Source organism: Brachyhypopomus gauderio, chromosome 10 (assembly GCF_052324685.1).
Source record: "Brachyhypopomus gauderio isolate BG-103 chromosome 10, BGAUD_0.2, whole genome shotgun sequence".
Taxonomy (NCBI): Eukaryota; Metazoa; Chordata; class Actinopteri; order Gymnotiformes; family Hypopomidae; genus Brachyhypopomus; species Brachyhypopomus gauderio.
In genome coordinates, this window is record NC_135220.1 from 22,010,293 (window position 1) to 22,033,137 (window position 22,845).

Consider the following 22,845-nt stretch of genomic DNA (forward strand, 5'->3'; position numbering starts at 1 on the left):
ACCTCCTCCCATCCTTACACAGCAATTAAACAAATGCCATATAAACATATCTCGAATTAACTGTCAGTGTGATGGTTCAAATACATCCTCTGCTCTGTTGTCTGTAATTACCATCATGTGTATTTGGGGTGTGGGGGTTGGGTAAATGAGCTGTTTCTGTTTATCTGATAATTAGCCACTGTTTTTTTCTTTCCTCAAAGCGGTTTTGAGGTGCAGCAGTAGATAAGCTCATCTCACTGTAGATAAGCTCGCCTCCCTGCTCAGCTCTGTGGTTTTTCCTAGGAGCTGTGGTCAGATCCTGAGAGCTTTGGTCAGATTCTAGGAGCTGTGGTCAGATCCTGAGAGCTTTGGTCAGATTCTCGGAGCTGTGGTCAGATCCTGGGAGCTGTGGTCAGATCCTGAGAGCTTTGGTCAGATTCTAGGAGCTGTGGTCAGATCCTGAGAGCTTTGGTCAGATTCTGGGAGCTATGGTCAGATCGTCTTCCAGGAGCTGAGCTTCCGCACTGCCCAGCCAGCCGCCTGTCAAGGTGTCTCCGAATCACAAGTCACAGACACTCAACTCCATCATATCTCTCATTCTTTCACAGGGTACTGTGATGCAAACCATCGTGGTTAGAGCTGTAGCTTTGAGTTGGCCAGTCACATTGCTCCACCAATTGTTCTACGTAGTGTCAGTGAGATTTCAGAGGACACACTTGACTTTATTCTGAACCAAGAAAGCCCTGGAGGTTGTAATGAGAATGGGACATGATTTTAAGGCTTTGATGGCGGTTAGGGAGGAAGACGCCTCCCCCCGAGCCAGGAAGTGAAGCGGAAGGAGCTCTTTGACTCATCAAGACTTCATCCTATTGAGGATGAAGAGGAATAAACACATTAACAGGAGCTCTGTTCAGTTCTTCTGTGTGAAATGTTAGTGCACCCAAGGGCAAGCCAGAGAGTCACTCTGCCCTTCCTGCTATTCAGTGATTTGCAGACTAGTAGTAGCACTTTAAAGTCAATTCTGAAGCCAGAATAGAGATTTTAGAACTGAAAAAATGTGCCCTGTGTCCAGGTCAAACTCACAGAAACATTTTGAATAACACTGAATAACTGTTGAATGGTCTTTTTGCGGATCCCGGTTAAGAGACCATTATCGTAGTCAACGCTGCTGGAGATGTAGGCCTGTATGACCCCAAGTAGTTGATTGTTGCCATGCTATTCAGATGAAGCATAGTAAAATATCCTCTTGTATTATGTTACATGTCTTTTAAATATCATTATATCATATTGTGGAAGCTTTGGAAGAAAACTGATACAGCACAGTATCCACAAGGATAGAGCATCACTGGAAGATTGGTACCCATTCAACTGCCTTTATATTTTCACTACTGTTATTACTACAACACAGGGTTACATTCAAACTTAAGATGCTTCTAAATGTGATAAACATGGTTAGCCACAGGTCTGTCAGTAGAACCAATCAGGTCGCACTGCCTGTGTTAATGAAGAACAGGACATAAAGATTCACCTTCCACTTCTTCCTGTTCTTGTGCTTAGCTCAGAGAAATATGCACTTAAAAGTGGACTGTGCTATGTTCAGGTTTGAGATGTTACTATGGAAAAGTTTCAGACGTTACTATGGAAAGTTTCAGCCGTTTGACAGGTGCTCAGTATGTGTTGTGTTCTTGAGAATAGAGCAAAAGAAGTGAGATTAACAGAGCATGTCTATAATTCAGGTCTGTTTAGTTGGATTAATAGCTATAGATCAGAAAGGGAAACGGCAGATAGCAGCATCTCTCTCTCCCTCTCTCCCCCCACATCCCTCCGCTTTTTCTCTCTCCTCTCCCCTTGCCTCATCGTGTGTGTGCTTCGTAGCATGGCTAAGAGCAGGTCCTCTATTATAAGAGAGATTACCGCAAACGTTCCTCATTCCAACTTAACTACCATGCTCCCCCATCTCTCTCTGTCAGTCTCTCTCTCTCTCTGTCTCTCTCTCTGTCTCTCTCTCTCTTTCTCTCTCTCTCTCTCTCTGTGTAAAGCACTCTGTCTCTCTGTCTCTCTCTGTCAAGCACTCTGTCTCTGTCTCTCTCTCTGTGTGTCAGGCACTGTGTCTCTCTCTCCGCTGGTCTGCCTCATTTATCTTCATCTTATCTTCTACCTGTCGTCCTCAGCAGCATACCCAGCTCTGACGGTTTCTCTCCTTCCCTTCCTCTTCCTCTATCCAGTGAAAGTCTTTCTTACTCTTTCCTTCTCTCTCGACTTTTGGTCAATTTGGTTGTGAATTCATACTGGTGGTGGCAATTAACTGTGATAGGCGTTCTTGCATAGACTTTTCATATGAGCTTTTTCAGATATTAAAAATGACTTATGGTCATGCAAGCCTAAAAATTCAAATCAAAATATTCAGAAGGCTGTTTCTGTGAGTAGTATTCCAAACAGGAATCTAGAATGCTAGATGTAATTTAGTAGGTCATTAGATGAGCTAATGTGGTGAAATCGTTTCAATTAGATTAGCTCTTAGGCCTGATGGAAGCTGTCATTAGAGGACTGTGATAATGGCAGATCATTAATGGCTTGAGGGCCAGTTCTCTTGCTTTTGATTGGCTGGCAGGGCTTCCCAGTGTCTGTCCCGTGCATGGCTGGATTGACACTTCTCCTTTTTTGTCATCCTCTGCTATTTCATGCATGGGCTGAATTATGACCCGGCACTCCCTAGTAACTGGTCAGATGTCAGCATCTGACACTCACCCTCCCTTTAGAATTTGGTCCTCTCCCTGAATGCTCAGAATGGAGAATCAGAATTACGTATCTGGGTCTCGTATGGCCTTTTCCATTCTACTGAAGACATTCTAATGCCTACTGACCCTTGGACAGGGAGAAGTAACTGGCGGAGCATGAAAGCCCAGGTGTGTTTCTATTAAACCTCTAAGGTGAGGTGTTGCCTTATAACGGAAGACTGTTGAGGGGAACACGCACCAGTGTCTTTACGTTTTGGTTTTATATGTTAGATGTGTCTGTGTGAAATCAGGCTTTAAAGGTCGGTGAGGTGATTTTAAGATCACCTGCGTCAGACCTGCATGCTGAGGAGAGTTTTGTTGAAGGAGAGGGAGGTGCTGCTGGATGTGGATGAACTACGTCTGCTCCAGAGCTGCATTAACACCAGAGGTGTCCAAGTCTAGCCAGGAAGGGATCCTCTGCGTCTGATTCCACACAATTAATCAGATGGTTAATCAGACGGTTAATCAGACTTCAAAGATTTGAACTTCTTGCTGCTGCTGTTTGGTTAGAGCAGCAGTGGCCAACCTGCGGCTCTTTGGTTTCATGCGGCTCCCCAGCCGGTCCGCACTCTCACCTGCACTAACGGTCTGTGCTGTGGCCCGGTTACCTCATCAACTCTGAGGGCGACAGACTGCTACACCTTCGTGGATCGCGGTTTACAAGCCTAGCGAGCTGCTAACACATTTAAAACCGGTGTAGTGGAAATCCATCTTCTGTCACACCTTTTGGAATAAATCACATACGAGGTGCAGCAAAGGCACCGCACACGACTGAGGGAGGCTTCAAAACTACTGACACTGTCTATTCTCTTCTTCCTAAAGGTGAGCGCCGGTCAGTGGCGTTGTAAAGAGTGCTGATAACAGAGTTTATTCACTTTTTACTTAGAAAACAACAGTAGCGTACATAACAGAGCTCGTTGTGTGCGCCCACCTCCTCTAACTGTGCCAAAGTCCTGTGTGTGTGTGTGTGTGTGTGTGTGTGTGAGGGAGGGAGAGAGGGAGGGATGGATGGATGGATGTACAAGCGTGCCCATGTGTAGGATGTGGCTCTTTGCTGTAACACAATAAAAAAGTGGCTCTTGGTCTCTGACGGGTTGGCCACCCCTGGGTTAGAGTATAATTTTGTTTAAGCTGCTGACTCACCAGACCTGTGTAGAAAAGTCTGGACACCTCTGCTGTGTTGCATAGGCTTACATACATGCGATGACAACCAGAAAGACCAGTGTTGAACAGAGATGGACATTTGTACCCAACTGAGGTCAGTGAGCTTTAAGGTTTTTCTACCATCTCTCATTTTCTCTTTTGCTCTTCTTTCTCTCTCTCCCTCCCTCCCTCTGTTTCTTTCTCTAGGAATCCAGGCCCAGATTCATATGCCCCAGACATATGTGGAGGTAACACAGGGGCAGTTGGTACTACTCCAGGCCTCCTACATCGGTAATGACATTGGCAGGAGCAGCATCCTCTGGAACTACCTGGCTGACAATGTTGAACCGGTGGGTTGTATGTGTCTGTTCAGTCCTCCTGGTTGAGAAGAGACCACAATGTTCAATATGTGAAAAGGGAGAATCTCCCAGATTTAATTCAACTACTGTTGTGATTTATGTGCTTGCAGAGATTTTTTTCTAGGCCATTGATTCTCTATCTTTCTCTCTATATCACTTTAGGTAATTTCATATGCAGATGGTTCTGTAAATCTTGGGGATCGGTTTAAGACCAGAGTGCGTTTTGCCTCTCCAATGCCCAACAACAATTTGTCAATCTTCATGAACAGCACGGTGGAGTCAGATTCAGGGCGATATATGTGTCAGATCCTTCCTGGTTCCAGCGGGTCCCTGAAGGAGCTCACCCTTAACGTGCTAGGTAGGTGTAGGAGACCACTCCCACTGGAAGAGTGACACACCCACACTGACATACAGACACACACAACGTGTATAATGAGTCCTAATACACACGCACATCCTTTATTATATTTTTCTATGAAAGGAGCTTTTCAGAACTGTGAAAAGCATGTTCAAAGTCGACAATCACATCCTAACCTTACAGCGTAATAATCTATAACTGCAGTCACAGTAAAGACTGCTGCAGACTGCTGTTTGAGGAAAACCTTACAAGGGGTGGAGAGACAGTTCTTCTAATCCTCCATTGCTCTGTGCCACAGTGCCCCCTGCTGTGCCTAAGTGTACACTGCAAGGGACGCCAGAGCTCGGCGCAAACGTCACACTCAACTGCCAGTGCAGCGCTGGCAAACCCACACCCAAGTACAAGTGGTTCAAGAGCGGCTCGTCCAAGGAGGTGTTCTTCCCTCCCATGTTCAGTAAGTCCTTCACACACGCTCCTGTCGTGCGTCCATGTGACGGTGTCCACTAACGAATCACTGCATGGTCACTGATAATAGTGCCATGCATAGCACATGATTGGTTGTTTAATTTGGCTAGACTGACTGCCAAGTTGACCTGGGCAAATAAAACATAAAAGTGCTTGTGTGTTGTCTTTCAGATGAGAATACAGGCACCCTGAAGTTGAATAGGCTGAGCAGTAACATGTCGGGGAAGTACGAGTGCTCGGCCTCCAACGTGGTAGGAGAGACCAAGTGCTACATAAACCTGGAAGTCATCTCTGGTATGACCTGATGCCCCCTACCTGTCTGTCCCTCTTCTTATGCTGGCTGTTACACTGCAACACTCTCGACACTCTTCATTCAGATACTTCATCAACTGTGTCCCCAAATATTTGGATAAGCTTACAGAGATTTGTGGATGTCACAAAATACCACAAAAGTCCAAATCAAGTCACAAGTGTTTAGGCCTGATTCTAAGTTGAGTTTTGGACAACTAACAGGCCTATAGCTAAAGACCCTACCTTCATATGTTAAACACTAAATATGTCACCAAAACACTTTGGTTCATTAAAAAAATTATATGATTTACATTACCATTTAAAATTGTTCAGGTAAAACTAAATATGTACAGATACCATGTAAGATGGTAAGATACCATACATACTGTATGTACATGTAAGTGTACTGTCCGCCATCTTGTGCCCGCCTGCGTCTTCTGAGACGCTGAACTCTCCTTAGCGCATGCTATGCTATGCTATCATTTTCTTTATATACGATATAATTAGGGCAAAAGACACCAACTACCATTTTCGCAGTAATCTGTCACCGCAGATTCAGAAAAGCGTATTACTGTATATTATACACTGCTCAAAAAAATAAAGGGAACACTTAAACAACACAATGTAACTCCAAGTCATCCACACTTGTGCAAATGGAACAGACAACAGGTAGAAATGAGAGATTTTCAACTGATTTCAATGATTTTTATTAATTGAGATCTAGGATGTGTTGTATTAGTGTTCCCTTTATTTTTTTGAGCAGTATATAATCAATATATTGGCAGGTAAGTTGCTAGCATAAACTAAACATACCTATCTGGATGTTTTCATGTGCCTTATCAATTTTTATGTGGTGATCGAGTGTCTGTTTCCTACATTCTTTACACGTTGCATCCTTCGATCCAAGGATTTAAACTCCCTATAGTCAAGCTCCACATGTGACACTTCAGCCGTAGCCATGGCAACCTCATTTGTTTACATTTGATCTTTCTCTCAGATTTCCCGCTCGCGATAAGCGGATGTTGTTATATGTCATGTAAAAAGGGGTGTGTCCCAAATCACCTAAACAAAAGTAAGGAATAATAGCAACAAGTAAGGAAAAAAAGTATTTTCACACAGCACTTGGATAACAGACTGACTCTTGTTCTTGAGGTTTGTTTTTTTGTCGAGTCAAGAATCATTAGGTACGAGTTTCAAGTGAAGTCTGAAGACTGGAGTCGCTCACTTGAGTGCCCATCTCTGCTGAGCTTGATGTACAATTGTGAGACTATGTGGTATATGTCGTGTTTCTGCTGCCTAGCCACTAACGCCGGGGTGATAGCTGGAGCCACGGTGGGTGCAATTGTATGCCTGATCCTCCTCATCCTCCTCATCTTCCTCATCCTTTACTTATGGAAAAGAAGGCGGACCACAGAGGACGATCTGGCCAATGACATCAAGTACGTCTCCTACTTTATGGGCCATCATGGTTCTACTCTATATGAGGATGTACAGTGATCAGTTTCTTTGGACCCTTGTAGGCAGATATTCCCTCTTATGGAATGTAGCTCTGTTTGAAACTGAGGTAGATGAGACAAATATGAGTAGATGATAAATCACTTGTATGTCACTATGAATAAAAGTGATAAATAGTAAATGTACAATGTATCCTAAATTGTGTGTGTGTGTGTGTGTGTGTGTGTGTGTGTGTGTGTGTGTGTGTGTGTGTGTGTGTGTGTGTGTGTGCGTGAGAAACAGGGAGGACGCTCAAGCTCCCAAGCGTATCTCGTGGATAAAGAGCGGCACTGGCTCGGACATCATCTCTAAAAATGGCACCCTATCTTCCATGAATTCTGTCTCTCACCCCCAAGACACCCACAGCCACAACCCCTACCCGTATCCCCACGCCCACCCCATCTCCGACACCGCATCCATCACCACGGCTACAGGCAGCATCATGGGTTACCGGCCCCGCCCCGTTGCCATCTCGCCGACCCCTGAGAACACTCTTCCTGGCTACAGCACTAGCCCCGCCCAACCGCTCGTTTTATCCACCTTCGGTGGAGACTCCATGCCCAGGACAGATATGTCCCAGCAACCTCCACCGCATCCGCCTCACATCCCCTCCGGCATCAGCATCGCCAACATCTCCCGCATGGGTGGAGTTCCCATCATGGTGCCAGCACAGAACCAGGCAGGCTCTCTGGTGTGAGCCACATCCGCTGGACGTCATGGTGGAATGGAGATTAGAGAACTGTATTTGGATTTGACTAGACAGGCGGCTTCATCAACCACCGCGGTCCTTTGGACGCCTGTGTCCTGAGCAAATGCAGTGTGATGAAACTTTGTTTAATGTAATGATTTTTTTAAAATGGTTTTTTACATATGTATTAAGAATTTGTGCAAACTAAATTCTAAAAAACACAAAACTGTTTTTTAAACATTTATTCTGTTATTTAATAGATTCACTTTTAACATTTTTAGCCTTTTACAGAGTATTCCAGGAAAGTCAGTGTAAGGCCTGGCCTTGATGTGAAATTACTGATATGGTGTAATGGAGAATTTGCAGTTCACCATCACTAAAAGGATCCAGGTGTTTGTTTCTGCCATGAATGTGGTCAGTGATTTATTCATGTGTCTTTTTAAAAAGTAGAGGTGGTAAAACATGTCAAAAATGTATTCTAGCACATTATATACTTCACCTTTTTAGATTTGTATCTTAAATCCACTTGTCACTTGTACATTAGCAGAATAAATAAACTGACCTGGAAAGGTTGTTTTCATATGCTATGAACATAAAACATACTTTTACCTTTAAATGTTTTTAGCCAAACACACTTAGTGCTTAGATGGGCATGTTGTAGCTTTTAATTTGTCAGCTGTTTGCTGAGAATGTAGGATTTGGTAAATAAAATATAATTTAACTGTATTGCTATGAGACATAACATAGCAATAATGATGTATATTGTTTAGATAATGAGTTGTAATTAATATTCTACCTGAAAAGTAAAATGTTATTCCAGCTCAATATTTTCCCAACTTAGTGAAATAACTCTTTGGCTTATATGCGGACTGAATATTAAACCAAAGATATATAGGTCAGTGAGTATTTATGTTCCAGTATGTATGTGGTATTGTGATCATTGTATCTGATTACACAAGAACTCTGAAGCAAACTGAAGATCAGAAACCACAGGGCTAATCCATATGTGTGGTTCTCCTTTCCAACAGAATACAGTGTTGTCATTTTCATTTTTCAGTATGATGTTACCTGTGAGGTCTTCTACAGAAGTGGACCCGTTTCCACGGTCAACAGTTACGTCAAGGACACAGCACTGCAGGGGAACCCATCGCTTTTCACTAAAGTACACAAAACACACATTCTGGCCTGCTGTGGGACTTGCACAAAGGCGAGACTCCAGGAGACCTCTTTGTCAGAACGCTGTGGTTTTTCTCCTCAAAGGCTCTTTTCTCATAATGCTGCAAAACCCAGGATAGATTGTCCTTTATTTGTGCTTTGAGATGTTATTATTTTGCAAAATCTTTTGTATTTGAGTCTTGGTTCAGGATATCCTAATTATGTTGTGCTTGGTATATTGTAGCTGTACTCTGAGCTGCATTTCTGTAGTACATAGTCATTACTGTGACTTGGAATGAGCACATTACTGTACGTGGCCAGTCACGTGTTGTATGTCCATAACCTGGGCGGACTGTTCTAGCTTTTATGAATTCACGCTGTGTTCTGGGGGACCTCACATTCTGTATCCGGGGCATTTGCTGTACATTGAAAAGAAAATATTTTTAATTAAATGAGAACAGGCTGCAAGGAATGCTTTGTTGTCAAAGTTCTTTTTCAAAGAAATCCTATTAAAACGACACAAAAAATTGTAATAAATTATACAAAAATATATTTTCTTAACTGGAAAACTGCATTCAGCGCCCATTGCATACTGGCTGACTGTCAGCCCATTGAGCCCTGGAAAAACTGCAGTTATCTTTACAAGGCTCCCCTCTAGAGGACTGAAGAGTTACTGCTTTTAAATGCTCGATTAAGCTGCATAGTATCAGCATTCAGTCAAAAGCTGCAGAGGGTAATGGCGATTCCCAAACAGCTTTAAAGTAGCAGGGAGGAGCACAAATAAACAAACACTACTGATGTCTTTCTTCACAGGTTTCGACATTTATTTGAACTTTGACTCAGCCATACTTTGCTCCATGCTCCTTAGTAAATAAGAAATATATACATTAAAGATATGAGTTCATTATGGCATAATGACTGTTACACTAATACAGTAAAGAAACTGCACTTTCTGCTGAGAAATGACATGATAAAAAAAAATATGTTCTATCATCAACAAATGATCAATGGTCAGAAATTGCAGGAAAACGTTACCATCGAGTTACCGTTGCGGAGTTCCCCCTAAACTGGCTTTATTGTTGGACATTACAACATGCTATCTGCTGAAATGAAGCCACAATACTGAAACAGCAAAAAGCAGAAGATGCACAGACTATCAAACGATGTTCTCAAAGAACGTGTCCAGGTTTGACCTACGTGGCGACGTCTGCCAAACACACCTGCGATCTGGACACACAGGAATGAATGCAGCACCCTCGGAATGGGCTTAGCTTAAAAAAAATAGATAACAATATAGAGATACCTGATCAGAGAGTGAACCGGGCGCTCAACTGTCTCCCCCTAACATGCGGCGTATGGCTTTTGCCCCGTTGGTCAGATATAAGGTGAAGGAAACCGTGTGAAAAGCACCGCTGTACCGGCCTCTCGGGCGTGGGCAGGTAGGATGGACAGTGAGGGGTGAACCAGCTGAAGCACAGGGAGGACGATTAGATGTCCAGGGTCCTTTGATGATGGGTAGGTGAGAGAGCTCATGCAGAAGGGGCTGGAGCACGAGGAGAAAGGGAGAGAGACCATCTGCCTTCTCCACAGTCCCACAGACAGGAGTGCAGAAGCAGCAGTTTATGTGGGGCACAGCACTGCAAAACAGAGGTTAGACGCAGTCAGAGGCGGACGCACACTCCAAAACAAACGAGTCGCTTCACTGCGATTTGTGACCTTTAACGAGAAACGCTCGGAACCTGGTGAATATTTCTGAGGGCTGATTGTAATTCAGACCTTAGAAGAAGTCGGAGTATGTTTACCTTTCAGTATATAGTCAGTTAGCAGGGTTGGAACTTTATCGCTGTCCTCTTTCATGGCAGACAAGACTAAAAGGAAGGAAGCAGAACCACGTGAACGTCAGAGTGGACGTAACGTTTTTACATTCAACCGCTCCATTGGGTTTATTTCAGCCTTTCGTCTATTTCTGCGTTTTGTACATTTATTTTAAGAACATGCTACTTAGGCAACTATAGTCGAAGACAAATTATGTGATGCACTGCACAGATGTGTTTACATGAAATTGTAACCCAGGTTCAAGTACAGTACCAATGAACTTACTTTTCGTGAGCATTTGAAGTTCGTTTACGGATGGAGCTGAGCTTTTCTTCTCATATGGAATAACTGTGTTTAGGTACTATGCAAAACAGCAGAAAACGAAGCAACTTTCAGAGGAACAGACAATGCTGTGGGTGTAGTTCCACTTGGGAAAATTACACATATACCACTCACCTGTCTCTCTGTCCCTGAGTTCCCAAACGTCTGTCTGATCCCTGTCTGCAGGATGTTCGACAGTCCTTCCATACTAAACCGCTGCATAATACATGTTGAGACATGTAGAATTAAACACCTTTCAAACACCTCTCAAACCTCTCTTAGCTCCTATCAAACAGTAAAAACACCCTTGGCCTCTGCAACTGGACCTTTCAAGAAACTGAATAAGAACTTATTTTTGTCTGGATCAGACTTCTTAGCTTCAGGCTTTTTTTTTTTCCCAGAAGATCACATGATGGACGTATCCACTTTTAACACCACAGGATTGTGAAGAATCTGACTGACCTTCCTAAATCAGAGAAAGTTCTACCATGAAAAAACATGAAGAGTCCAATCTGTGATGTTCACATGAGTTTGAGTCAGAGCTATAACTACAACCATGAAAGTAAATCCATTACAGTAACAGTGCAGACAGCACTAGCTCAACCTCAGTCTGATGCGGGTGGATGTCTGAGAATGCTTCCTTTGCTCTTCCAGTAAGTGCTAAGTGCAGTTTTAGCTAATGGATGTCAGTTTCTGGCCCATTAACCAGAGACACTCTGACTACAGAAAGTACCTCAGATTCTCCTACTAACTCACTGTCACTCAGTTTCATTCTCTCACACACAAACACATAAACAGGCGTACTAATGAACCCATTCTCTCTCTTGCACATACAACAAGGGCAAACCCCTCTCTCTCTCTCTCTCTCTCTCTCTCTCTGTCTCTCTGTCTCTCTGTCTCTCTGTCTCTCTGTCTCTCTGTCTCTCTGTCTCTCACCTTGGCTGGCATGCTCCCGGCGGGTTTCTCCGGGCGGGTGGAGGCCTGCATGCTCATGGCCTTGTCTTTGCGCCGCCGCTTGCTCAGGTCCCGCTGCTCCTTCTGCCGGTTCTGCACCTCCATCAGGGCCGTGATGAACGTGTTCTTCACCTCCTTCTCAAACTCCAGCTCCTCACGGCGGGCCAGCTGGGCCACCAGCTCCTCCGAGAACTCCTGGATGGCTGCCTGCACGCGACGGAGCAGCTCCATCAGGGTGGAGCTGGGCATCAGACTCAGTCCTGCCACACAGAGTGAGCATGGTCAGCTAAACTGATTTACTTTGCTCTGGGGGTTAAATGGAAAACACAGTCAGACAAAATGAAGACAAAACATTCAGGTGAGGTTAATGTGTAAGTCAAAACGGGACAACGTCGTACATCATAAGAACACTTAGAAACACAGACACATACTAAAACATTCCACAGAATTACACCTGTAATGTTGGTTTTTTTATCCATGCTTCTTTATTAAAATTTTTTCTTTAATGTTATTAATGAATGTAGTAAATTAATTACAAAGCGGCAATTTCTTGTGCTTCACTTGACCACAAGAGGGAGCTGCTGCTTACACTTTGAATCTACAGTAGTGGCAATGATGGCATCTCATTTGAGCCTTAAACCTTTGAGCATGGATTTTCATGTAGGTGTAATTGCATTACATTCAAGAAAACCATTTGGTAAGAAAATGAAGTTCCTATATTGACTGTGCACCAGAGAGGGATATCTCATGAGAGTCTTTAGCCTGATATTTAGCATACTGGAACACAGATATTGGTGAGTCAGACAGTTATTAGACCACTTAGAGCACCGTGTTTCGTTCTGGCTGTTGTCTGACCTTCGTAGGAACAGTTGTTATTTAAAGCCTGAGAGAGAACGCGGATCTCCGCCAGCAAAGAGGAGTTGGTGACCCCACTTTCTTCATCTTCTTCCTCTTCCTCAGTCTCACCCGGGTCAGGAGAGTTCCCCATCATCTCAGCGATCTCCTCTATCACCTGATGAAGATTAAGATGGAGGTGTGAACGTATATTTACAACACACAAACACACATACACATTTTTGAATTGTCAAAAATGAAAACTTGTATTAAACGGACACAGTAAATCTCCTGTTGTGATTAATAGCAGTCTGAATCAATACATACATTTCAGAGCATCAGGAATGTTACCAAATAATAGAGTGAATGTAGTATATATTATACTGTTACCACGAACACTTTGCCAAAGCCTTGCATGAATTAAACCACTTCACACTCTAGTTAAAATGAAGCTTACTATACTAAATTTGAGCTAGGACAAATTTAGAAGTATACTTCTCCCAGAGCACGAACCACCATTCCACAGTGACAATACAATCTGATACAATCAGACTCAACATAGAACAAACTTCCACTTCACCGAAGGAGCGGTCCACTATCAGCAAGTACCTGAAGGAAAAATGTCCTCTGATGCCAGCTTACCTGCTCAGCAGTGATAAGGGACTCCTCCCTCAGACAGCTCACCTGGTCAGAGACTCCTTACTCAGACAGCTCACCTGGTCAGGGACTCCTCGCTCAGACAGATCACCAGGTCAGGGACTCCTCGCTCAGACAGCTCACCAGGTCAGGGACTCCTCGCTCAGACAGCTCACCAGGTCAGGGACTCCTCGCTCAGACAGCTCACCAGGTCAGGGACTCCTCGCTCAGACAGCTCACCAGGTCAGGGACTCCTCGCTCAGACAGCTCACCAGGTCAGGGACTCCTCGCTCAGACAGCTCACCAGGTCAGGGACTCCTCGCTCAGACAGCTCACCAGGTCAGGGACTCCTCGCTCAGACAGCTCACCAGGTCAGGGACTCCTCGCTCAGACAGCTCACCAGGTCAGGGACTCCTCGCTCAGACAGCTCACCAGGTCAGGGACTCCTCGCTCAGACAGCTCACCTGGTCAGGGACTCCTCGCTCAGACAGCTCACCTGGTCAGGGACTCCTCGCTCAGACAGCTCACCTGGTCAGCAGTGATGAGAGACTCCTCACTGAGACAGTTGCCATTTTCATTCTTTTCGTTCATCTCTTCCTCCTCCTTTTCATGGATCTATAAAAGGAATGGGAGTAGCAGGGTTGTTATGGCAACCCTCACACCAAGTTTGACAAAATTAGTGTCATGCCAATACAAGATAAATGGCATAGCAGCAAATGTCTACTTTATTCTGCATTTCTGTAGTATTCCATATTCAGCACTGGAGAATTCAGGGTCCCGGAGTCTCAGCAGTCTGCTACACACTAGTGCATGTGTTAGTGCACTAGTCTTGAATGACTTCAGATATTCTTTTATGAACACATGAATGCGTGAAAAGAGTTTTTTTAGGTGAATTATCACCTCAAACATCTGATTATATATTGGGGCAAGTAATTCTTCCAGATTAAAAAGCTACATGTTTTTTATCTTTGTTGTAATTATCATTATTATAACTCTGTGCTTTGAGTGGAGCAGATAGAAGTGGTGTGGTGTGGTGTGAGTGGGTAGGAGTGGTGTGAGTGGTGTGGTGTGGTGAGGTGTGAGTGGGTAGGAGTGGTGCGGTGTGGTGTGGTGTGAGTGGGTAGGAGTGGTGTGGTGTGGTGTGAGTGGGTAGGAGTGGTGTGGTGTGGTGTGAGTGGGTAGGAGTGGTGCGGTGTGGTGTGAGTGGGTAGGAGTGGTGCGGTGTGGTGTGAGTGGGTAGGAGTGGTGCGGTGTGGTGTGAGTGGGTAGGAGTGGTGCGGTGTGGTGTGGTGTGAGTGGGTAGGAGTGGTGTGGTGTGGTGAGGTGTGAGTGGGTAGGAGTGGTGTGGTGTGGTGTGAGTGGGTAGGAGTGGTGCGGTGTGGTGTGGTGAGGTGTGAGTGGGTAGGAGTGGTGTGGTGTGATGTGAGTGGGTAGGAGTGGTGTGGTGTGGTGTGAGTGGGTAGGAGTGGTGTGGTGTGGTGTGGTGAGGTGTGAGTGGGTAGGAGTGGTGTGGTGTGGTGTGAGTGGGTAGGAGTGGTGTGGTGTGGTGTGAGTGGGTAGGAGTGGTGCGGTGTGGTGAGGTGTGAGTGGGTAGGAGTGGTGTGGTGTGGTGTGAGTGGTGTGGTGTGGTGTGAGTGGTGTGGTGTGGTGTGAGTGGTGTGGTGTGGTGTGAGTGGTGTGGTGTGAGTGAGTAGGAGTGGTGTGGTCTAAGTGTTGTGGTGTGGTGTGAGTGGGTAGGAGTGGTGAGGTGTGAGTGGGTAGGAGTGGTGTGGTGTGAGTGGTGTGAGTGGTGTGGTGTGAGTGGTGTGGTGTGAGTGGTGTGGTGTGAGTGGTGTGGTGTGAGTGGTGTGGTGTGAGTGGTGTGGTGTGAGTGGTGTGGTGTGAGTGGTGTGGTGTGAGTGAGTAGGAGTGGTGTGAGTGGTGAAGTGTGAGTGGGTAAGAGTGGTGTGGTGTGGTGTGGTGAGGTGTGAGTGGGTACGAGTGGTGTGGTGTGAGTGGTGAGGTGTGAGTGGGTCGGAGTGGTGTGGTCTAAGTGTTGTGGTGTGGTGTGAGTGGGTAGGAGTGGTGTGGTGTGGTGTGGTGAGGTGTGAGTGGGTACGAGTGGTGTGGTGTGGTGAGGTGTGAGTTGGTAGGAGTGGTGTGGTCTAAGTGGTGTGGTGTGGTGTGAGTGGGTAGAAGTGGTGTGATGTGAGTGGTGTGATGAGGTATGGGTGAGTAGGAGTGGTGTGGTCTAAGTGTTGTGGTGTGGTGTGAGTGGGTAGGAGTGGTGCGGTGTGGTGAGGTGTGAGTGGGTAGGAGTGGTGCGGTGTGGTGTGGTGAGGTGTGAGTGGGTACGAGTGGTGTGATGTGAGTGGTGTGGAGAGGTATGGGTGAGTAGGAGTGGTGTGAGTTGAGTGGTGTGAGTGGTGTGGTGAGGTGTGATTGAGTAGGAGTGGTGTGAGTGGTGTGGTGAGGTGTGAGTGAGTAGGAGTGGTGTGGTGTGAGTGGTGTGGTGAGGTGTGGTCTGTGTGGTGTGGTGAGGTGTGATTGAGTAGGAGTGGTGTGGGCAGGAGTGGTGTGAGTTGAGTGATGTGAGTGGGGAGGAGTGGTGTGTTGAGTGGTGTGGTGTGAGGTAGGAGTTGTGTGAGTGGTGTGGAGTGGTGTGAGTGGGTAGGAGTGGTGTGGTGTGTGTTGAGTGGTGTGGTGTGAGGTAGGAGTGGTGTGAGTGGTGTGGAGTGGTGTGAGTGGACTGGTGTGAACACTCCAGGTCCGGTCTCTCATCTGTTGGACATCTCACACATGGCTGAGAGAACAGCTAAGAGCTCTAGAGTTAACATTTCTGACACCCATTATGTGCAGCTTGAACAGTGTGTGTCTGGTGCAGAGACAAGAGTCTGGCTGTATGCCAAGAGGGAGAAAGACAGAGAAAGAGAAAAAGCATGAGAGAGAGAGATAAATATCTTTTGTTGCAGGCATATTACTTCCAAGTATGAATGCTGCCAGCAATGCTGTATTCAGACAGATATGTGAAAAGACGTGAAGTGTCAGAGACAGACTGTCTGTCAAACGGAGACATAACACAAGATGTAATAATGCTGTGTTTAACAATGTACATGACATGTAATGAGATGTATTAAATTTATATGATATTCGAAGAATCAGTCGTAACCCTACTCACCTCGTCATCTGAGAGGTTGCCGTTCAGTGTCTCTGAATTGGAGCTGTCCCAGCTGGACACAGAGGATGGCATGTAGTTATCAGTCAGAGCGTCCCACACACTACAAACACAAGCACACACATTTACACAGACATAAACATGCTAAACATACAAGAGTCCTGCTGTAATGTGAGTTACAGCAAGACATGGCCTAGAAATTACACAAAACAAACACAAAACTGACAAACACAAATAAGCACATGCAGGTTTAAAGTGGAACAACTGTATAAGTGATTCAAATGCCATAACCATGAGTGCAATTCACACCTGTACAGGGGGTTTATAATATGAAGCAATGTGAACCAGATTCACGTTACTATGCAGTAATTTCTTTGCCTATTTAGGCTACATAACATACTGAATGACAAAGATGTTCTTTTGTTTCTTGTCTGTATGCCCACTAGGGTGGGCTCGACCACACCTCCCAGTCTTACTGGCCAGTCAGGGAACAAGCACTCATTCACAAGGCTGTGACCTTAGACCCACACACACACACACACACACACACACACACACACACACACACACACACACACACACACACACAGTCACACACACACACATACGCACACTTGCTTGCACCAAAGACTTCCAGAGGAGCACCGCAGCAGGAACAAGCTGGTACTGACCCATTTGCCAAACAAACTGCTACTGACCCATCTCATACTCTGAACCCAGACCAAACACCCAGTTACGGTTCCACAATTCTCAGTCATCAGTGTACAACTCAAAAACTCTGGACCTGCACATGAAATGGCTTCACATCACATGGCTTAGTATGCAAATGATATTTTCTGCTGAATTCTTATTCTAGTCTAGAACAGGAATAGGTATGTGTGTGTGAAATAGGTATATATATATATATATATATATATATATATATATATATATATATATATATATATATATATGTGTGTGTGTGTGTGTGTGTGTGTGTGTGTGTGTGTGTGTGTGTGTGTGTGTGTGTGTGTGTGTGTGTAATCGGGCCAAGAACAGGAGCCACAGGGAAGAAGAACAGATCCCAGCAGGAACCTGTGAGTAGCACAACACCACGCTGGCCCTGAACTGACTTGCTAACACAAGAAACCCTTAAACAAGCATCACATCAATGCGATAACATCAATGTTTTTCTCTAATATCGATACCGGTATTGATATTTCATTGATGAGTGCTCAAGAACCCCTCAATAGAAATACTGAAAATGGTTCTGCACCACTAGATATTTAGAGGGAGTATTTTATATTCAAGGCAGAGTGAAAACTGTCTGAGATCCTCGAGCCAAAGAACAATATGGTGACATCTAGCCAACAGACAGTCTGAGACAAACTAAAGCTCTGAAGCATATCAAAATATGGTAAATCATTCAGGACGCGTGCATGCGCGCACACGCACACACGCACACACACACACACACACACACACACACACACACACAGTTTTGTGTTAACTACAGCATTATGGAAGCTGTATTTAGGTGACATGGACATTTTAGTTAGGCTACATTCACATTACCAACATGAAGTGTCTCAAATCAATTTTTTTTGCCTACATGTGACTCAAATCATAATTTTTGCAGGGCTTTGTGGACACATAAATTCAATCTTTTAAAATCACACGTGGTCCTATGGGATTCGTTTCCAATTATTGACTGCGTCTTGAACGAGAACGGTCAAAGAGAACGTTAGGCTCTTCGCCTATACGCATGCGCGTAGCGGTGACATTGTCAAAACAACAATGGAGGAAGAGGACAGCAGGGACCGCAGCAGCTGCGAATACAACAAAAGCTTTTTCACCCGTTTTTTTTTTTACCTCATTATATACATAAGAAATGTTTGCCGTCCTCCAAGACAAAATGTCATACACGCATGAGCTTCTAGCGCGACCAATTAGCATGTTTTAATAATATGAGTCATCTAAAAAAAATGTGACGTTTTTTGTCGTTGGTGATGCAGGTGACGTGCATAAATGTGCCGTTTCAGAGTACAAATGCGTTCATATACATATCTATCATATCATATGAGACATACATATCACTTGTAATTATAAAGTTCAAACGTCAAGATTAGAAAATGCGATGTCAGCAAAAGACTATAGCTTGTAATGTGAACGTAGCCTTATTATTAAGCTACAGACACTTACTATAGCCTGAGGTCTTTATCTATACCTGTTAAAGTTTCTGCTTTAATTGTAAGTCTGTTTATATCTAACAGACATTGTAAATAAAGGCTGGTTATATATTCTCTTACTTATAAAAAAAATAACATTTTTAATCAGCATTTCCTAAATATTAATAAAATACTGGGCTGATTAGTCTGACAGACACCTCCATATAAATAATAATTTGAAAAATGTATCACAAATGTGAATACTGAATGGAAAGCATGGAAAAAGACACACTCACTCTTCGTCCTGAAGTCGCTCCTCATCCTCTTCAGTGTGTGACTGGTTGCGCACAGGGGCCAGACCCTCCGTCTTCGTGTTGTAGTTGTGGAAACACACATTGAGCTTCTCATCAAACTCATTCACGAGGTCCTCCATGGACTTGAAGCTCATCATCTCAGAGAAGTTCTCCAGCTCTGAGAAGTCCTCCCGGCTGAGCGGGACCAGAGGTGGTGGGGCTCCACAGGGCCGGCAGGGGCCCAGCACTGCATCCACCTCCAGCTCGTCCAGTTTGCAGGGCCGCAGGTCCTCGAACTCCTCATCCAGACAGACAAGTGGAGCCTCCATGCCACTAGCCTCGCACACTTGCCCGTTTGAAGATCAACACAATCACGGCCCTGACCAACACAGCAACAAAAATGTGTGAGTTAGCAGAGCATGAATTAGAAAGGATCTCAAAATTTACACTGACATTGAGGCTTTAATTAGAGGCCATTGCGAGAGACAAGCAGTGTGTAGTATAGAATAGCAACAAAGGGAAGCCACTTTAAGTGAATAAACCACCAATGCATGTTTAGTGAATTATTTAAGCTCACAAAATGGGGTTTCAGAACATTAGCTGTCTCTGTTTCATGCAAGGAGTAAAATCACAGAAGAGGCATCAGCATCAGAAGGTTTCAGTTAATAAGGCTGTACCAGTTAGAGCCTTTCCCACTGCCAAATAGTGTATCTGGAAATGCTGAGTCTAGGTCTACAACACTAAAAAAAAAATCACAGTTCATTCTTAATCCAAGTGAGTAAAGTGAGTTTAGCATTTAGAAATTTTCATTCAAATATCTTCATTCAAATATGTATTCATTCATGTCACACCACCCAAAGGTTCAGGTTCAAATGTTTTTTCTTTAAAAAACATCCGCCACACAGGACAAGCTTGTCAAGTGGATCCTCAGGCAGCTAGTGTGAAAAAAGCGAAAACTCCAACAATGTCTATTTAGTATGATATCAACTTTTCATCATAATTTAGCCACATGCTTTACTCGGTGACCATGAGCAAGAGAACACCAGAAGGATAGGTTGTTACAACTAGATGTGTCTATGATTTATATATTGATGTATAACAAGTACACACTAAATGTACATAACTAAACCAACAGCACCTGCAGAAATGAATTTTAAGACAGAAAAAGAAATAAATGCTATATTAAGTGAACTAAGTATCCCAAAGTATTTTGAAAGTTTAAAAAAATAAGTAGAAGAACATTGGTTTTCACAAAGTGTCAATGTATAAGTGATTTTACTTCAAAGTCTTTGAGAAATATGCCCTATATATTGTTGACATGAATGCACAGGAAAGGGTGTGTGAAACTTGAACATCACCAGTCAAAAGGCAGACGCATCAAAATCCATTTAAACAGGACTGCCTAAAGGCCTTTCCTTCTGCAATGCATTACTCAGCAAAGTACCCCTTCACTAATGCTATCTATTGCTTTATGGTGCCTAATGTCTCTTTGTTTGCTTGTGTGTGTGTGTGTGTGTGTGTGTGTGTGTGTGTGTGTGTGTGTGTGTGTGTGTGTGTGTGTGTGTGTGTGTGTATTTATGATATAATCTTTGATCTTTATATATGCCTAGCTTTGGATGTCTTCCTGACTCCAAGCATGAGGCCAATACCAGCCCAAACCCAGCACACAGCACTAAGTAATCTTAACACCAGGGACAGGTCACACGGTGTAGCACCATGGTGACAGGTAGCATGTCCTGAATCACTCTAGAGGAGGAGAGCAAAGGCAGCATTGTTCTGGATCGGAAATAGAACGTTGACAAAAGGCCAATCGCTGGAAAGCAAATCCCATGGCCAAAGAAAAAGAGAGAAATCCTGTTCTGTGTGACCTTTCCAGCTCTGAACTGGGGAACAAATTGTCATTTTCACATTTCTGATGCAATACCTAAAATAAGTGCATAATACTATTCAAGTGGACATTTTTGCAGTGTAATAAATATACTGCATGCAATGGCTATACATAGAGACATCAGAGCTGGCTGATCTGTGCACCTGGTTTGATGTGTTAATACGGCATGTGCATCTCAGGTAATAAATATCTAACAGGCCACTAGCGGAGCGGGAATAAAAAACAAAAGCATGGTGGGGTGAGATGGCTGGGGTGAAATAAACCAAGCCACCATGTATCAGACACAGATTAAATGAGGGTCTTCTAAAACCACGCCGTATGGAACGAAGAATTTCTAATTTAATACGACACTCAATATACTGATGCTACATTGAACATTGAGTATAGGAATGTATATGAATGTCAGAAAAAATACACACTGGAAACACACTGAACCTATGAAGGAAAAAAATGAGGAAGAGGAGGAATGAAACAGTGGATGCATAGAGAGGAAGGAGGAGACGAAGGTTACACACTCCCTAGAGATGGAAACGGAGTGAAAACAATGGAGGATTGTAGGGAAGAGAGGGGATTACCTGCAGTCAAATCTCTGTGTTGTGTAGCAGGTTTGCGAGAACCCCTCCTAGTCCGAGCAGATCAGGACCATGTCACCATCAGCGAATCCCAAGCACGATGGCGCAATAGCACAGGCTCTCATTTCTCTTGGACTCCTTTGCGGCGTCTTACGCACACAGACCCGAGCACAGATAGCAGGAGCAATGTCTTTCACAATGGCTGCTTGTGCGCGAGCGTGTGTGTGTGTGTGTGTGTGTGTGTGTAATGCTGCTCTTGCTCGGAGCCTGGGTTAGAGGAGGTGCAGGAGCTTTACTTCTGATCAATAAGCAGCAGCCTTGCTCTGCTTACGGAGCCTGCGCATCGCTACGGCAACTGACCGAATCATCCCTGCCCCTCCCCCTCCTGCTTCTCTCCTCATTTGCTCACTTTGTCCACGCCCCCACATCTCTCCCTCCCTCCCTCTCTCCCTCTGTCTGAGGCCTCCATATTCACAAGAGAGGGATTGTGGGGGGGAGGAAGCGATGGTGGAAGGCTCTACCTTCACACCTTGTTTCTCTTTGTCATGAACTGTTCTGGGCTGACGGCTGGAGTCCTGGCCCTTCTCCGGTGCTCTCCATACATTCGCAGTGCACAAGTGTGCAGGAGCACACAGCGCCCCCTAATGTCTCCAATGCTCAACAGCAGGGTTTCACTTCGATAAAGATTGAAAGACCAGAGACAAAAGAAACAAAGCAGGCAACATTTTCCTGCCATCAGATCGACAAAAGGTCTCCGCCAATAGGCTGTACTGACCCGGTGATTTTAATACATTTGTAAACAAGCACAGGTCAATTTACATGTGAATTACCTGAATAAATATCGCCAGAGGTCCTGTGCACGGCTGTAGCTAATGTGAAGTGATGGGGAATACAGAAGCTATGTCCATTCACATGAGCCACTGAATCACCTCCTCTCTTCTAAAATGCACACTCAAAAACACACCATTTGTGATGTCACATTTTGTTTGTAGTCATTGCCTCTAATCCCCGGTTGATTTTAATTTGATCTCCATTCTTTGCACACACACACACACACACACACACACAGACAAACACAAACCTGAGCATGAACACATTGATCTGGCCACTATTGTGTGTGCACAGGCTGATGGACTCCATGCATACGTAACAGATTAGCATGTGATTTAGCAGATTATAGACAAAGCTCTCTACAATTTACACTCGCACCACATGCCACACGCTGCAGGCGGGGATGGAAGGATTGTGACGCTGTCTTCAATAATAAAATTTACACACAAGCTTCCACATAAAGATGGTCAGGATAACATCCGGCACGGCAAACCGTGGCTTTCACATACTTTAACAACTTACCATATTCATAAAACCATTGAATGCAACGTTCATATTGCGTGTATTTGTAACTTATTAAAATCACACAATCTCACTGAACAAAACACACGCGCAAACAATCACTACCATATACTACCCCATACTATATCATACTACATCATACTAGGTCAAACTACGTCATACTATATCA

General features: G+C 44.4%; 2 protein-coding genes across 3 annotated transcripts in view; one reads left to right on the plus strand and one right to left on the minus strand.

Moving 5' to 3' along the window:
- esama (endothelial cell adhesion molecule a) overlaps positions 1–9,181 on the plus strand; it is a 66,998-nt gene extending 57,817 nt beyond the window's left edge. Inside the window, exons 2-7 of the mRNA XM_077020467.1 lie at positions 4,107–4,249; positions 4,421–4,616; positions 4,915–5,070; positions 5,253–5,375; positions 6,673–6,811; positions 7,110–9,181. Coding sequence (XP_076876582.1) covers positions 4,107–4,249; positions 4,421–4,616; positions 4,915–5,070; positions 5,253–5,375; positions 6,673–6,811; positions 7,110–7,563 — 1,211 coding nt within the window. The 3' untranslated portion in view covers positions 7,564–9,181. The remainder of the gene's footprint in view (positions 1–4,106; positions 4,250–4,420; positions 4,617–4,914; positions 5,071–5,252; positions 5,376–6,672; positions 6,812–7,109) is intronic.
- A 326-nt stretch (positions 9,182–9,507) lies between these two features.
- On the minus strand, positions 9,508–21,694 carry fez1 (fasciculation and elongation protein zeta 1 (zygin I)). 2 transcript variants are annotated; one of them, XM_077020469.1, is made up of 10 exons: positions 21,327–21,694; positions 18,867–19,242; positions 16,427–16,478; positions 13,798–13,884; positions 12,655–12,811; positions 11,782–12,059; positions 10,981–11,061; positions 10,810–10,885; positions 10,512–10,577; positions 9,508–10,346 (listed from the first exon to the last, which is right to left on the minus strand). In XM_077020469.1, exons 2-10 carry the CDS (start codon positions 19,190–19,192, stop codon positions 10,330–10,332), a joined length of 1,140 nt encoding a protein of 379 aa, XP_076876584.1. In that variant the 5' UTR covers positions 19,193–19,242; positions 21,327–21,694; the 3' UTR covers positions 9,508–10,329. The 2 variants fall into 2 exon arrangements, with proteins under 2 accessions (XP_076876584.1, XP_076876583.1); XM_077020468.1 differs by having other exon boundaries at positions 16,427–16,526; positions 21,327–21,693.
- Between the last annotated feature and the right edge of the window lie 1,151 nt (positions 21,695–22,845).

Excerpts from the sequence above, each read along its gene's own strand:
- fez1 (XM_077020468.1), bottom strand. The coding sequence starts at position 19,192 with ATGGAGGCTCCACTTGTCTGTCTGGATGAGGAGTTCGAGGACCTGCGG. Across the intron at positions 16,527-18,866 it reads GAGCGACTTCAGGACGAAGA|TGTGTGGGACGCTCTGACTG; the intron begins GTGAGTGTGTCT and ends TTGTGTTTGTAG. Across the intron at positions 10,578-10,809 it reads ACTTCAAATGCTCACGAAAA|TCTTGTCTGCCATGAAAGAG; the intron begins GTAAGTTCATTG and ends CCTTCCTTTTAG.